The sequence below is a fragment of the Fulmarus glacialis genome, unplaced genomic scaffold, assembly GCF_000690835.1.
Source record: "Fulmarus glacialis isolate BGI_N327 unplaced genomic scaffold, ASM69083v1 scaffold5149, whole genome shotgun sequence".
NCBI classification, from domain to species: domain Eukaryota; kingdom Metazoa; phylum Chordata; class Aves; order Procellariiformes; family Procellariidae; genus Fulmarus; species Fulmarus glacialis.
Window position 1 is genome coordinate 87,043 of NW_009232510.1, and position 15,705 is coordinate 102,747.

Sequence of the window (15,705 nt, forward strand, 5' to 3'; positions counted from 1 at the left end):
GATTGCAGCTGTGTTAGTACAACATAAAAAGTGAATGCTCTTTCAGGAAACCTAGATCCTGCAAGTTCAGTGACAGCTGGAGATTAGGGGCCACTGCCACAAGCATGGGCGTGGAATACCAGCAACATCGCATGGACCAGTAGGAAGGGAATTTGTAAGCTGCAAACTTTGGCGTATCTGCCTAGTCCCTAACTTCAGATAATTTGTCTCAAAGGTGAAGGTAGTGAGAGCAGGTATTGAAGTGCCTTCAGAGAACTCACAGCACCTCAACATTTTTAGAGCTTCATTATTCATTGCTTCCTGAAAATCAAGCCAATTTCTGCTCAAGATATTTCAGGTATGATTACATTGACAGATGCAAGAGGCAGAAGAAAATAACATAGTATTTTAAAAAGCATGTTTTGTTAGCTCTGCTTTTCTTCTATTGCAGTGTAGTTATAGGGCTGTTCTGTTGGCATTTGGTGTGGGAAAGCATTAGTTTTCCTCTGATTTACATTCTACACAGGAATGAAAATGGCTATATGTAAGACTTTGTTTACATTTAAAAAATTACAGAATCAAAATTATTCTTGCACTTTTCTGTAAACTTTTCTCTCAGCATTTCTGTGATAGTGAACAACTCTTTAAGGATGAATCATGGACAATCTTCATCCCACAATTATCATAAAAAGCTCTAAGCAATAAAACCAAATACATTTGGGAAAATCACAGTGATACAGGAGAATAAAGCAAGGCCTAAATACTCACATAACTATGTGAAAAGAGGAATTTGTCCATGCCTGCTTGGACCTTTGTATACTTTAAATTTTATGTCATACAAACTGCAAAATAAAAAAACTTACATTATCAGTGGAGACATTTAATAATTGGCTTGATCAAAGGAAGAACACAATGTGACATTTGAAAATATCTTAGGGAAATTGAATTTAAATAATTCACTTAGTTCTGTGAATAGTAACTTTTACAGCTGTAAAACACACCCATCCAAATAGAAAAAATCTGGTGTTGCTTTTGGCAGCTTCTCCATTGTATTTGGATTGCTGGCGTTTCACTGTTAAGGACCCTTGTGAGCAGGCACAGTGGTAAAGGAGTCCTTTGGAGCTATTCATGTTATGGATTAAGCGCATATAGCTACTTGGGGTTGTGCCTTGGGCCTCCGTCTCACAAGGGGAGTTATTCATATCCTTTGGAAAATGCTGTTGATAATTAGTGCTTTGTAGGGCGGTGAGCTCACTCCCATTACATAAGATTAGTGCTGTAATAAGGAGCTGGCTAGTGTCTGTGGCCAGATTGTCTGTCACTTGGAGAATGCTGCCAGCTAGGAAAGTAATGGGGCATATTGCCACTTTTAAAACTGTCCAGAGACTCCATGTTAGTTTTTCTTCCCTTCGGCATAGGAGCATTTATGCTTTGTGTTTTGAAATGCTGGACCTTAGGTTGTCAGTGTTAGGTAGCTACATTTAAAAAAAAAAAAAAAAAAAGGCAAAACAAAACAGAAGTTTAATTCTGGCAAAAACAAAGCCCTCTCTTTTCCTTCCTTTATTGGTCAGTGAATCAGAATGCTTTAACTTGGGCAAATCTGTAACTGCACCCCTCTCAGAAAGAGTAACTTTATTGAACACAAAAACCTTCAAAAGGCATGGAGTATTGTAGGGAAGGAGCCTGCCTCTGAGGGTTAAATAAAGCAAACAAACTAAAAAGTACTGTAGTCAGCTGCAAACAAAAAGCTCATTGTGCCCATGTCCCACAGGATCCTTGGAGAAGGAGATTTTAAATCTACCAAATGTTTTGGTTTTGTGCAGCAGTCAGTCATTACAACCTCTTTTTAAGATGCTCATTTGACCTCCATTTAAATGGAGGAGAACTATATAATGTTATTAATGACAGGTATATTTTTAGTTCAGCATGTTGTAGGCAGTAAGGAGGGCCTCTTGGACAAAGTGGTTTTTTGTCTCATTTTTACCAGGGGGGTCAGCAGTTACTTCAGAGCCTCGTTATGGTTGGCTCTGGGCTAAAACTCTTGGACAGCTTCAAACCTGCAGTAATTGTTGACACAAATGACAAAGTGCAGGATTTTCCTTTTTTCAGTGGCTCTCCTGGTAGCTGTGCACAAAAAAAATTAACACACCCCATGCAATTTGCATCATGTTGATAATATATAATTATGTTAGTGTGACTTCCAAAGAACATGTATTATACCAACCAACATTTAACACCCTCCTATACTTTTCTTCCACAGTATACCACCTGCCCATTAGCAAGAGAATTTCACCAGCTCTTTGCCACTCGTTTTTCAGTCTCCGTACTAAGGTGACTTCTGAAAGCCCGGCACACACAGTATACCCACAAAATTGAGCTATACAGTGTGTGACCCATGATAAAAGTTTTACTCTAAGAAGAGTTGGTACAGAGCAGATAAAAGTCAATGGAGTTGTGTCCACTGGTTTCAATTAGCTTTTAAAGAGTTAATAAAAGAGATATCTTTTCTGAATAACTATTATTTTGGAACTACTCAAAGTTAGTATTCGGACTCAGTAGTGAGTAGACATTGCCATCTAGTGGGAGCTTCTTGCCATACTTAGTAGTTGCTGCTTCTCATGGAAAAGTTGTCATAATATGGTATTGTTTTAAAAAGTGTCAAAGAGCTACTCATCTGCTCCACCACACGATCGACTCCCCCCAAAAGATAGGATTGATAGTGCTTTTATGTTTCACTTCATCAGCTAGCCTTTTTTACTTGTTTCATTTGTATTCTTTAGATTTCTTTCCCAAATTATTTATTTTTGCGTAGATCTTACTGCTTATTCTATCTGTAATCAGTGCTTGTGGATATTCATGGATATACATGTGTGTATGTTATTCAGAGTCCTTTTTTTGCAAGCTGTTGCATTGGAAATCAAAGAGTTTTTCAGTACATCCCACTGCTCTGTTACCAAAAAAACCCTTTCAAGTGAAATCTTTTGCAAAGGTCCTTAGCAAAGCTCCTTCTGGGAGTTTGTCTTGCTCACAGTATGACTCTGTAATGGGGAGTGTTGGGTGCCTGCCTGATCCAAATCCTGCCAGTTTCCCAAATCCCATGCAAATAAAGCCCAAATTAAGGGCTTGAGGGAAGCCATTCAACTATGATCTAAAAAACGTCAGGATCATGACATGCGATTTTTGTGTGTACTTGTACATAAATTTAAATACAGCAGTTGTCTTCAGATTGACTAGAATTTCTCCCCGCAAAGATATGCCAACACACTTCGCTTGGTCCCTCCTTCAGCAAGTTATTTTAGCATGTGTCTGAATTGTACATGTGATCTATCCTATAGAGTTTAGGGCACCACCTATGTTTTTAAGGCAAGGTATATGCTTAAGCACTCACTGAATGGAGTTTTTAATCTCATGAATGCTTTTTGTGAGTTCTGTCAGATTGCTCCCATTCATAAAATTAAACAGAAAAATCCTTTGCAGGACTGGGGTGAAATTAAGTGAAACAGAGCTTACGCTATAAGGTAGTTTCTTGTCTTTCCCAATGTATAAACGCATTTAAATACTAGGTGAACTTAATGGAAGTATTTCAGACATTGCCAAATCTTTACAATAATCTGTTTGATTTTTTTTTCTATCGAAAGGAAATGCAATCCCTTTCAAACTTCCCATGAGTGTCTCATGTAACAGAATCAGCGCTGTATAACAGCATGAGCGCAAACGAGGGTTTTCTGAACTGATCCATATACTCATTGTAACCTTGTGCTGATCTTGTTGTAGTTCAGCCAACCTATAAAACTGGGTAATTGCCAGGACTTACTGAAAGCGAGATGTAATTTTTAGTTAAGCTATCCAATTATAACAGAATCTCCACAGTGAGGGACTTGTTCAGGGGCTTTCCTGATAAAGATTTCTAAGAATTTGTCTGCTATTGTGAAAAAAGTGTATTCCTGTTAGCAGAGTTGTGGGGGCAAAAAAGGACAATAGCCAGTAAGTTTTTCAGTGGTGGTTTCAGCTTGTTTAATGATAAATACCAGGCAGGAAATGTTGCTTCACTTTAAGATGAATGGCACTTCACGTGAGATGAAATGGCACACAGAGTATCCAGTCAGCCAGTCCCTACATCTTTCCTTGTTTTTTTTTATTTGCCTTGTTAGTCTTGCATTAAGAATTAATCAGATAGGGAAGCAGCCAGAATGAAAGAAAATAAAAATCACATTGGAAATTACAAGTGCCAAAAAGTGCCAGGACAGATTTGTACTTTAAGCTTATCTAAACATGCTGAAAACATGCTTCCTTTTCCCAGAAGGAAAAACATTAACCCTGTAAATCTAAATAGATGTATTTCAAGTAAATTATTTCCTAGCTTTAGTTATGTACAAAAGATTATTGGCCTTTACACAATAAGGAGGTCAAGCAGTAGTTTATTTTGTTGTGCTTCATTAAACACAATGCTTGTTGACTATTTTGGAATGCAAAATCCAACCGATTGATCTCAGCCACTTGGTGTGCCTTTTGGAGATAAAGGAATAGCTGAAACTTCCAAATGAGTGTCACAAAGCTGAGATACTGCTTACTCGTAGATTCACCTTGGCAGTGCAAACATCTGAAAGAGGCGAGTGGATTACTTATTAATAAGGAAATGAATCCCACAAATAAGGCTAGTTATCTGAAAATTTAAATAACAAATCTCCCACAAGGTAAGATATTCACAATGGGAAGGCTATGCTTATTCAGCCATCTGAATGAGAAAAAGTAGTGACTAGCTAATAAAGTTAGCTGCTGTACAGCTCTTGCTATAATCCTGGCTTTCTTAGATTTAACTTATGTGAAAAGTCAGCCTGTCACCCAACTGGCAGATTATGGCTGTGAGTTAATTCAATGCCATATAAGGAAATCCTCCCCAAAAATGTGGAACTTAATAAAATGTCTTCATCGGCTCTTGTAACCATCATATCCAAGCTCCTTCTGTGAGTCAGGAGAATACATTGTCACTGTTTTACAGACTGGGAATCAGCCAGCCAAGTGCATTGTCTAATGCCACGTAGGAAGCCTGAAGAACTGAACCCCGTCTCAGCTGCAGCTCTCACCCATGGACCATTCACCCTCTTTCTGAAGGAAAATTTTCCGGGCTTTTTAGCAGAGAAAGCTAGAACAAGTAAATCTAATGTGTCAGCACAGGCTTTAGTTTCAATAAAAAAAAATGTACAAGAAAGATTAATTAATTATTACGGTATCATTAAAGGCATAAAGAGCAGAACAGGAGCTCCAGTTTTCAGCCTGAAATGATGGCAAGACAGACTAGTGGTGTGGCTGCCAAAGGACCAAATGAATGCATAGGGACCAAAATCCTGTCCCCAAGGCTAGGTCCTGCAGTTACCTGATTACACAGAAACCTCAGTTTTTTGATAAAAAACCCAAGTGTCTTGCCATCATGGATGTTGAGAGCTTTGCAGAGTGGCTGGTGCAGTGGTATCTGCCTGAGCCTGAGGTGTGTGCTTCCAGCCTTCAAAGCATTGCTTTGAACTTCCCTCTCCACAGCCACCTCAGCAAAGCACGCTTCATAGCTGGAGGAGAAAAGTGTAGTGGGCCAAACCTCCTTTGAAGTACATTTTGAGTCATGTACATAATTAATATTATATGTCCTAAAATGTACAGTCTGGAATTGCTTTGCATTTTAATCCAGGGGAAAACTTCACATGCGTTATGGTAATGTTGCTTAAAAAACAGTGTAGTAACAGTTTTTAGGTCCTTCTGTGTGATCACCCAGTGTAAGTATTTCTGCTGAGGACTAAAAGCAGCTTTTCTTCCATGTATTAACTTAGCATTTGAATCTATTTAGGTTTTCAGAAACATAAATCATATCTTAGGAATGATATAGCTAGAGTATTGCTAAAGATGTCGATTGAAGCTTTGTTCTTGGCAAAAGGATGTCTTGAGCTTTATCAATTCAAACATAGTGCTCCTTAGTGCAGTTTCATTGGTCTGCTGAGACAGTAACAGTTTAGATGAAGACATAACCTAGCAGCAGGATGGCTGGAATGACGCCAGCAGTTTTTGGCTCATCTGTGAACATGGCTGATCTTTTTTGGACGTGATCTTAAAAACCAAACAAACCTGAATGGTACATGTTGCCAAGGAATGAAGTTGTTTTTTTTTTTTTTTTCTTTTTGTACAATATAATTTTCTAAAAGACAGTAATGCATTGGAAATACAAGGATCTTAAATGACATAGTCACTCCAAAAAGGGCATCTTGTTCAGAATATTTTGAGCAGTGTTTCCCAACAGAATAATTATGATATAAGTATCTTAGATGCTTACTGCACTTATTGCAAGGGTAGGGGAGTCTTTACACTTAGCACACCTGGTATGAGAGATTGTAAGGGATACCTTTGAAAACAACAGTACAAATCAGTATGTGACTTACGGGATTTGGTTCTTTCCCATTAATTCTTTGCTGATGTAGGTTTACTGGAGATAGTGCAGTCACCCCTGATTTACACTAGCGTAAGTGAAAACCAAAATCATGCTCATGGTAATGCAAAAATGTAATCTGTAAGAGGAAAGCAAAATATTAGTTTATTTGTCTAGCAACTTATTCCACTCAAACTGTGAGAATCTTTTTGTATCATTATTCCATTATCAGTGGCTAAATAAGGAATTGAAAAACTACAGAAGAGCTGGGTGGAGACCTAAGAAAGCAATTCAGCAGTCTGGAACTTCCTCTGCTAAGCAATTCTGGCACTAAACCCAAGCAAAATCAGAGTTATTCAGCCAAAATAAATCCGTGCAATGATGATATCAGATGTGAGGTAACAACAAGTCACGCTGGAGGATATCAGACATTCTTGAAGAAACCACAGGGCCTAGATATAATCCTTTGTCATTACGCTGCAGCCCTTCCAGCAAAGCAAACACAAATTTTGGAGTCATAATGGCAAGGCAAGTAAGAGCATATGGAGTCTATGTGCTTAGGGTGGGAGCTGGCAAGCTGCTGAGCACCCTCAGCTCACACGCCCCCAATAGCCATTAAATATCCTTCATTCCCACACTCTGATCCCTATGGAAGCAAACAACTCTTTAGTATCATTTCCACAAGAAACAGCTGCAAGGCTTGTTGAAGTCTTTCCTTTGCTGTCAGGACGTTATTGATCAAACTTTTCTACCACTAACCTGTCTGTTTTCTTTAATTTTTCTATGTGTCTGTATGTTTGGACATTTTCTTGAAAGCGATTGGATTGCCTCAGCTTAAGAAGTTGCTGCCCATCGTCTGAGCAGTGTAGCCAACCATGCGTACACTCGTGACTTACATTAGCAAATCTTACTTTTCAGTTGGGTTGGGTAGTAAGATATTCAGAGGTGAAAATGAGAGGTGATCACTTCTTTCTGCTTACCTCCACCACACTCAGACAGACTTCCCCACAGCGTGAGTGAAACCTACACCAATTTTCCTTCAATGCCTTATACTTTGTGGTGCTCCTAAAGTAGAACCCCCCATGTAGAGGAGATGGAGCAGGTATCTGGAGCAGTACCATCAGCAAGCCTAAGCCTTCAGTGCGTGCATGCACTCATCTATCCCTGGTTTAGCAGGCAGTAACTTTATATGTTGCAGTAACATGAACTTTACTGATCAGATTCCTGCATCCTTAATGAGGTCTGCTGTAAAAAGGTGCTAGACCTTTGGCTCAGCGGCCGTTCCAAAATACGCTTTTGGAAAAGGGGTTTTGGAGCACTCGATGTTACATTAATACACACCATGCACGGGCATATTCCTTCCTTCTCGTTTTCCTTCTCGCTGGCTCAGGAGATACGCACAGAGCTTGCTTTTCTTTTTTGCACTAGGTGTGTTGCAGGAAGCCCCCCACACCGCAGATCCCATTTGACTCATGTGTATGGTATTTGGCTACTGTGCTTGCAGAACTCATACTCTGATTTATAAGCTGATGTGAAATGCTGGATTCTGGACTTGAGTAAATGAGTTAGTGCGTATTGTAGTTTAGGACTATTAAACACCGAAATGTAGAGATGGAATTAAGTTAGTTCCACATAAAAAGGGGGATGTTTTATTAGAGGTAATAAATTCAGTGCAGAACAAATTTATTTAGACTGTTAAATTTAAATTTAGATTGTTAAATTGCTTGGATAATTAAAACCTGTGATGGGTAAAATGACACGTGGTAGGAAAAGGTTAAGTATTTAACTCAGTTTTTTCATAGTTTGATTCATTGTAAAGTAAATACTACTTGTGTGGGGTATGTTAACTTTATTTCTGAAATGTGTTCACCCAGGCAGTGAATAGTGGTTATTTCATAAAGTTAAGAAAATAGAAAGCTTAACTTTTATGACATGTATATGGGCCAGCTCTAGACAGAAAGATGTAAGCACTGAGGAAAATATAAGCACTGTAGAAACTGTGTCATTTTGACCATACAAGGGGCTAGCTGCCTGGTTAATGTCTGGCGTTTATGTGAATTCCAGTTCTTTCAGATATCTATTTTTGTCCTTCATTAAATTCTTCTTGGAGTGACACAACAGAAATCCCAAAGAAAATCACTAAGAATAGTTTCCCAAATCTTCTCTCGCTTTTCTTTACATAATATTATGCAAATCTCAGATTACTGTGCTTCATTTGGGATCAAGATGAAACAAGAAATGGGATAAAGATTATCCCACCTCTGCTGACTGCAAGGACAGTAGGCTGTATGTCCCCTACCAAGGACTACTGCACAGATTTTCAATCAGTGTGACACTCCCTTTGTTTCTATTTTTCCTGCTTATTGATTGAAAAAACACACTGAATCCTCCCTAATTTTCATCCAAAAATGACATCGTGCAATGATGAGCTTAGCCATGCTTGAAAAAGTGCGTTCTACAGTGGAATAAATGCGGGTTTAGCCCATGCATGGAGCCGTGCACAGCCTGCCAGCAGCCAGCGTCCGCAGCTCTTTGTAGGGACATATCTTTAGGTAGATGCAGAGCTGAAAGCTGCAGAGCTGTGTAGCTAAATAAGTGCAGACCTGCATGTAGCCAGCTCGGATCCCAAAGAACGGAGCCTGCCCAAATCAATATGCCAGATGTGTGTCCCAGGTGCAGGGCTAAGAAACTATTTTTTTTTGTGCTAAAGATATTTTTCAGCCATTTGAAGGTTCTTTTTTTTTTTTTGTCACATAACAGCAATCAGATTTCTATTTCTAAAACTAGTGTGCCAGTTTCTGGTTTTATTCATATATATTCACAGATGTCTAGAGTTAGTTTTTCTACAGAGGGCAGAATTTGGATCATCGTTTCTAAAGCTGAAAGGCTGCTGTATATGCTCAGTCTGCCACCTAGGCCTTTTTAATGGAAATACCAATCTGCAATGATCTGCGGGCACATTCTGACACCTTTACTTATTTTACACCTAACACTGCACGTCATCCCATTGAATTACTTCATTAAATGAGGTCAGAGAATAAATAATTTGCGTCTGAGAAGCTAGCCTGGAATTTGCCATTTAGTAGATGTGGACTAACAAGGGTTATAGGCCATTTACTGCATTTCCTGGCATTCCACTTCATGTCTGTCTATGTAGGAAAACATACTCAGGATCAGATTTTGCTTACACTGAATTGTTTCACTTTGTTTTGTTCACCTGACATCAGTTTACAGTAAGTGAGAAGTTAGATCAGAATATTTTTTCCCATTGAGATAATCTGTTAATAGAATGGGAGGATATTATAAATCTAGCTTTGTTTAGTTTGTGCTTAACAGCCTGAATCAAACAATTGAGATTGCTCTTCACTAAAGGTAATATTGTGTGTTCTTCTGTAAAATGGAATGTAAATATACTCCAGCACTGGAAATAATGGTTTTGCTCCTCTTTTCTGCAGCAATATGAGAACTGGCGACCAAACCAGCCAGACAGCTTCTTTTCTGCTGGAGAAGACTGTGTTGTTATAATATGGCATGAGAATGGGCAGTGGAATGATGTACCCTGCAATTATCACCTTACCTATACCTGCAAGAAAGGAACAGGTACAAACTTTCCCATGACAATAGCATAATTCTCTAAATTCCAGTTTTATAAAGTTAAAATGAGAAATTCTAGCTGATTTCTGGTGACCAGTACAGTGAGCCCTCAACTGAGTTAGCCTTACAAAGTCATCCTTAGTCTGTATCCACATGTTACATCTCTACCTAATCTGTTCTTGAGTCAGGCACAAAAGTGTACACAGTTGAAGCTCTTGGTTAAAACCAGGCAAATTCCTTCTTAGGTACAGATCTCAGCAAAAAAGGCATTCACGTACCTGGCCGGCCTGCTTTACTTGCATACCATGAAAATATTACCAACTCTTCTTTCCTGGGGTGGCATCACAGTGAAGTATGTGGGCAGCAGAATATTGGTAGTCAGTCAGAGCAGGCAGGTGACCACTGGTATGTGGTTAGCTTTTCAGCTTCAGTTGACCATACTTTTCACCCATCAAGTAATGCTGACCTTTGTCTTCCTCTTTTCCAAAACCATCTAGTTTAATGGGACCACTGGAATCTGAGAAGCACATTTGGTTTATACACTGTTAAAGCTGATACTTACAGGAAACCTGGCTGTTTGCTGTTACCAGGAGCTGTACAGCAATACTTTAGGAATTGCCTCTGCCTTTTCAGACTGGGAAAGTAAAAAAGCAGCCAAAATCTTGTGTGTGCTCCATTGTTTCCAATTACCATTTACAACTTTTTGTTAACAAGTTCTCTGGGCCTTCACAGATCCATCAGTTTTAAGTGCTTTTAAATAGTCTATTGTTGAGGAAGACATGAGAAGTATTGAAAATTAGACTTTTTTTAAAAATGCCTTTATAACTTCACTGGTTTTCAGGTTTTGCAGCTTTCCAGTGAAAATCACTTCTTTGTGTGAGTATGCCAACCTTTTTGGCTCAAATTTACATCAGAAATTTAAATCAAAAAGGCAATACTAACCGTACTATCTGCTGTTTTTCAATTTTCATCATTACTGTATTTGGACTACAAGACTGGAGAACTACAGAAAAGACTGATCTCTCTGTCCTTATTTGGATGTGTCTTTTGGGAGTCTAACTGAGGTCCCTTGACTTCTTCCTGTAGCCAGGGTTTAGAGGTCAGTACCATATTCAGAAGTGCATTTACAAACTGTTGTTTTGGGTTGTTCTCTCTTCCTTTCAGTTGCTTGCGGTCAGCCTCCTGTTGTGGAAAATGCAAAGACCTTTGGGAAGATGAAACCTCGCTATGAGATCAACTCACTTATTAGATATCACTGCAAAGATGGTTTCATCCAGCGTCATATTCCAACCATCCGGTGTCAAGGGAATGGAAGATGGGATATGCCTAAAATTACTTGCATGAATCGTGAGTTCTTTGAAAGCAAGCCAGTGCTGGATCAGAAACAATAAACTAATTTAAGATTAATGAGTAATGAACGTATATTTTAAGAGAAGTGCAAATCTGGTATGACAAATTATAACAGTAATACTGCTCACTCTATGTGTAGGAAAAAACATCAGGCCTCCAAAACCAATGAAAATGTTCCTCTTCTGTTTTTACAGAAGCCACTAAGATTCTTTTAAAGTAAACAACAACACTCTTACAAAGCCCCCGGCATCAACAGCTTCCTAATAACACTAACAATTCTTTCTGGAGCTGTGGTCTATCTGGGTGTAAGAGATGTTTCTCCTGTCTGTAACATGGTCATAGTACCAGTTAATCATTTGTTAACCCTCTAACTAATCAAGACTAGATGGAACTGTAATGTGAAGTGTAGCCAGCCCATTCACAGTTAAGTAATTTTAAATTAATTTCCCTTTTTTCCTCCTTCTCATTGCAGCGTCCACATACCAAAGGACTTACTCTAAGAAATACTACTATAAACATTCTTCATCAGGAAAGGGAACATCGTTAAATTCATCAAAACACTATCATCGCTGGATCAGGACGTGGCAGGACTCAAGGCGCTGAGAGCTAAATGGTGAATGGGGATTTCCACCATTTCAGCCAAAGTCATAACTTTCTGTGCCTTTTCTATCACTTATAGGAGTATTATCAAATTGTTTTGAAACTATGGACTGCGGTATTCACAATGCATTTTGCAAAAATATGGTGTTTATCAGAAAATTTTAAAAAAAAAAAAGGAGAAGTGCTTATGGGGATAAAAGGAAACCATTTCCAGCCTATAAAGATTATTAGTTTTCTATATGCCATCGGTGTGGACCATTTTATGATATATACCAGCCTTCTGCAATATTTAAACAGCTCGATTTTAGCACCAATGAAAATGTAAATAAGATGATTTTAATGTTGTTTAATTGTGTGTTGTTTTTAAAATCCTGTATATAAAATGAAAAGTCACACTAATTTCAGGCATATTTATGGTTAGAACGGCCTCAGAGGTCTTCAGTCATTTATGACATTGTTTTTATGTTGTTTACCTAGGCTGGAAATGGTTGAAATAACTTCACTGACTGAAATTTGCTATTATCAGGTGAAGATAAACACACAAGTTACATAACTTTTTTTTTTTAATGGGAGCTGTGCCAATTCCCATCCAAGGTACAGTTTGTGTCCATATGATGCAAAGTTTAGACAGAGCACATAAAAGTGGCATGAAGCATGAACTAGGGACTGCAGTGTGGAACTTTTTTTCTGCTCTCCATTCCAGCTTCACCATTCATGAGAAAGGACTGCATGGAGGAGTTGTGTATGTCAAGGAGGGCCTGTAAAAATCCAAGTGCTAATACATTAACTTTATCAACCAGGGCCACTTTTTTGAAAAGAAAAAAAAGAAAAAAACAGAAAAAAATTACTTTCACGACATTAACCACAAGGTCTATATTACAGGTCTCTGCATTCTAAAATGGAGATAGACCTGGTGTTTGGGGGATTTTTTTTGTAAAAAACAAACAAAAATCAAAAAAGTAAATAATTTTGTATATATAACCATTTTTTAATCTTTTTATAAAGTAATGAATGTTTGTGTATGAATGCTGCAGCTGTGAAGCGTACATAAATAAATGAAGTAAGCCATACTGATTTAATTTATTGGATGTTATTTTACCCATGCAAAGAAGATTAAAAGAGCTCGCCAGTGCAGTATTAGCCCCTGAGCTCCACTTTTGGAACCATCTTTCAGTTCAACTGCTATTTCCCTGGAGAACAAAATTCCTGCTAAACAGGATCATTTGTTTGCGGTTAGATGGGTGAGAACTGTGTGACTTACAGAAGAATCAGAATCTTGGCTTTCTAGAAAGAAGTGTGTGCACAAAGAGATTATAGGTTGTAGTTGGTGCAGTGTGTACGTAGGAGTTTTCTATTATGATTTCTTACCCTGATCAGCTCGATGACTGACCTGGATGCGTACAGTAAGTGTAGAAGGTAACGTTTGAAACGACCTCTCCACAGAAAGGACTGTTATTTCTGCAAAGTGCCTTGCACACCTTTGGGCACAGGACAAAAAAAAAAAAAAAACAACAAAATAAAGAACAGTGAGTTCCCTATGATATACTTTTTAAAATAACATTACAAATACAAACACAGATGGGTGGTTTACGCCTTTGTGTTAGAGTGGGGATATGATGCAAAAAGTTGAAAGGGAAAGAAAAAGAATTGAAACCCAGCCAACATGTAAGAGTTTGTCCTCGGCAGAGCTGCCCGTGGAGTGACCTTGCCATAGCTCATTGGGAACGGTAATTACAGTTCCAGATAACATCTCTTAAGAAATTGCAGTGACTGCTCCATTGAGAGTACCCAATCTTTACGCGTTCAACGTGGCAGTGCGTCACTGTGTTGGCCGGTTCATTCCCCACCCCTCGCCCCCAAACAATGCACATAATACTTTTCTCTATTTATATTATTATCTTGTATAGTGTATAATGTGAATGTCTGTTTTTTTGTGAATGAAAGTCTAAAATCTTTGTAACTTTTATATCTGCTTCTGTTTCACCAAAGAAACAAGGTTTTGCTATACTGTGACTTGTCTTGTTATTGCATGTCTTCCTGTTTAAATCTATGCAATGTGATTTTTTTCATATGAATACAATTAGACTGTCAGGTACTTCACAATTATCATGGGCTTAGTCAAGTGCCCACTGGAGTCAAAGAGAGTCAGCTGGCTGAACTTTAGTAGGTGCTGGATTTGACTTTATATGAGCAGCTCTAGGGGATATTTTAAGATATACATTGTATGTTTTGAAGTCGATTATTGCTTGTATAAGTCAAGGCTCTGTTCATAAATATACAGTATTCTACACATCACTTCCTTGTACCAGAAACATACAGAACAGAAAATATATTTTAACACTTTGCAAACTTTCTCACCATATGTATAAAAAACCCTGCATAGATTTGTTGTTTTCTTGTCTACTTGTTGGATTTAAACAATGTTGTAAGGCATTCAGATAACATTGTGATTGTAGTTTTAAATAGGTTAGATACAGTGCTTATATTGATTTTTTTCACCTCCTTCTATTATGCATAATAAAATAGGACTGACAACATTCCTTATTAAAAAAAAAAAAAAAAACAAACAAAAAACCTGTTAGCCATGCTTGTTTATTCAGACAGAGAATGCAACTTTATTCAGCTCTGGAGACTTTTTCTAATACTGATCTAAACCCCAAATGTTCCAATACCAACCCCCTGCAAAATGCACCCACTGGTATCACAAGGTTAGGTCTGCTGTGAAGCCAGGGCGTTACCACGAGTGCCCGTGACTCCTTTATGTGGAGCATCTCTGAACTCCAGTATGCGGAAGCGTGTTGGGATTAGAGTAGAGGGATAGAAGACAAAACTAGAGATTTAAATACAGATTTTCTGAGTGAGTGTTTCCTAGCTATGCTTTCTTGCCTTTCAAGTTAAACCAGAATTCTTTTTAACTTATTTTTCAAAGTTACCCTGTATCTACTGCAGAGATAGAAGAGTTCGCTTTAAATTGTGTTTTACAAGTACAGGCAAGACAAATATCAAAACAGTATTCCTGTAGTAATTTTCCCCTGTTGCATAAGTATTAAAATTTTGTCTCTACTAACACACTGTCTGCCGTTTAAAAGGATACAGAAACAGCTGTAGACTAGGAGGTGGAAATGTTAGGAGAGGAGAGAGCACTGATGATTAAAGTCATTAGCTTAGAGGAGTTCAGATGTGCACTGCACACCTTGGGTTGCCAGCAGCACATGGAGTATCTGGTTCAATCAAGGCTCAGGCTGCAGGTTTGTGCACGGAGCTCAAAATGCCACATGCGAGCAATTGCATTTTGTGTGCCCGTGAAAATCTCTGCAGAGTAGCTGTTATTATTCTGAACATCTTCCTGTCCCTTCAGATGTTGACAGTATTTGACTTCCCGGCAGGAACCTCGGAGCACAGAGTTCATCTCCTGCAGAAGTTAACACCACACAGCATAGAAATAAGCCAGGCCACCTATTTTGGTAGAGCTTCTCAAACAGCAAGAGAAGGTGCTGGTTAGTGGAAACTTTCCTGTATTCCAGCTACGCCCTAAAAGATGCACAACTTCTTGAAGCTAGGGAGGAAGAGACAGCTCCCTGGTGGCAGATCTCCTTGAGGGACATTGGTTTCCATGGGATCTCTTGCCCGAGATGTCGCGGCAAGCAGCGACTCGTCAGAGACTGGGGTTGGACGAACCATGGAGGAGAAAACACAAGTCCCTAGAAGTGCAAAAGGTGTGCCAGCAAGGTACGAATGGGCTGGCAAGGGGCTGCCAAGGGAAAGGGTAGAGG

General features: G+C 38.7%; 1 protein-coding gene across 1 annotated transcript in view; it reads left to right on the forward strand.

Annotated features, from left to right (window-relative positions):
* The window catches only part of LOC104081981 (versican core protein-like), a gene marked incomplete at its 5' end in the record, with an annotated part of 97,125 nt that extends 83,404 nt beyond the window's left edge, over positions 1-13,721 (forward strand). Inside the window, 3 exon segments of the mRNA XM_009584917.1 lie at positions 9,844-9,988; positions 11,147-11,329; positions 11,805-13,721. Of these exon segments, the coding sequence (XP_009583212.1) occupies positions 9,844-9,988; positions 11,147-11,329; positions 11,805-11,935 (459 nt within the window).
* Between the last annotated feature and the right edge of the window lie 1,984 nt (positions 13,722-15,705).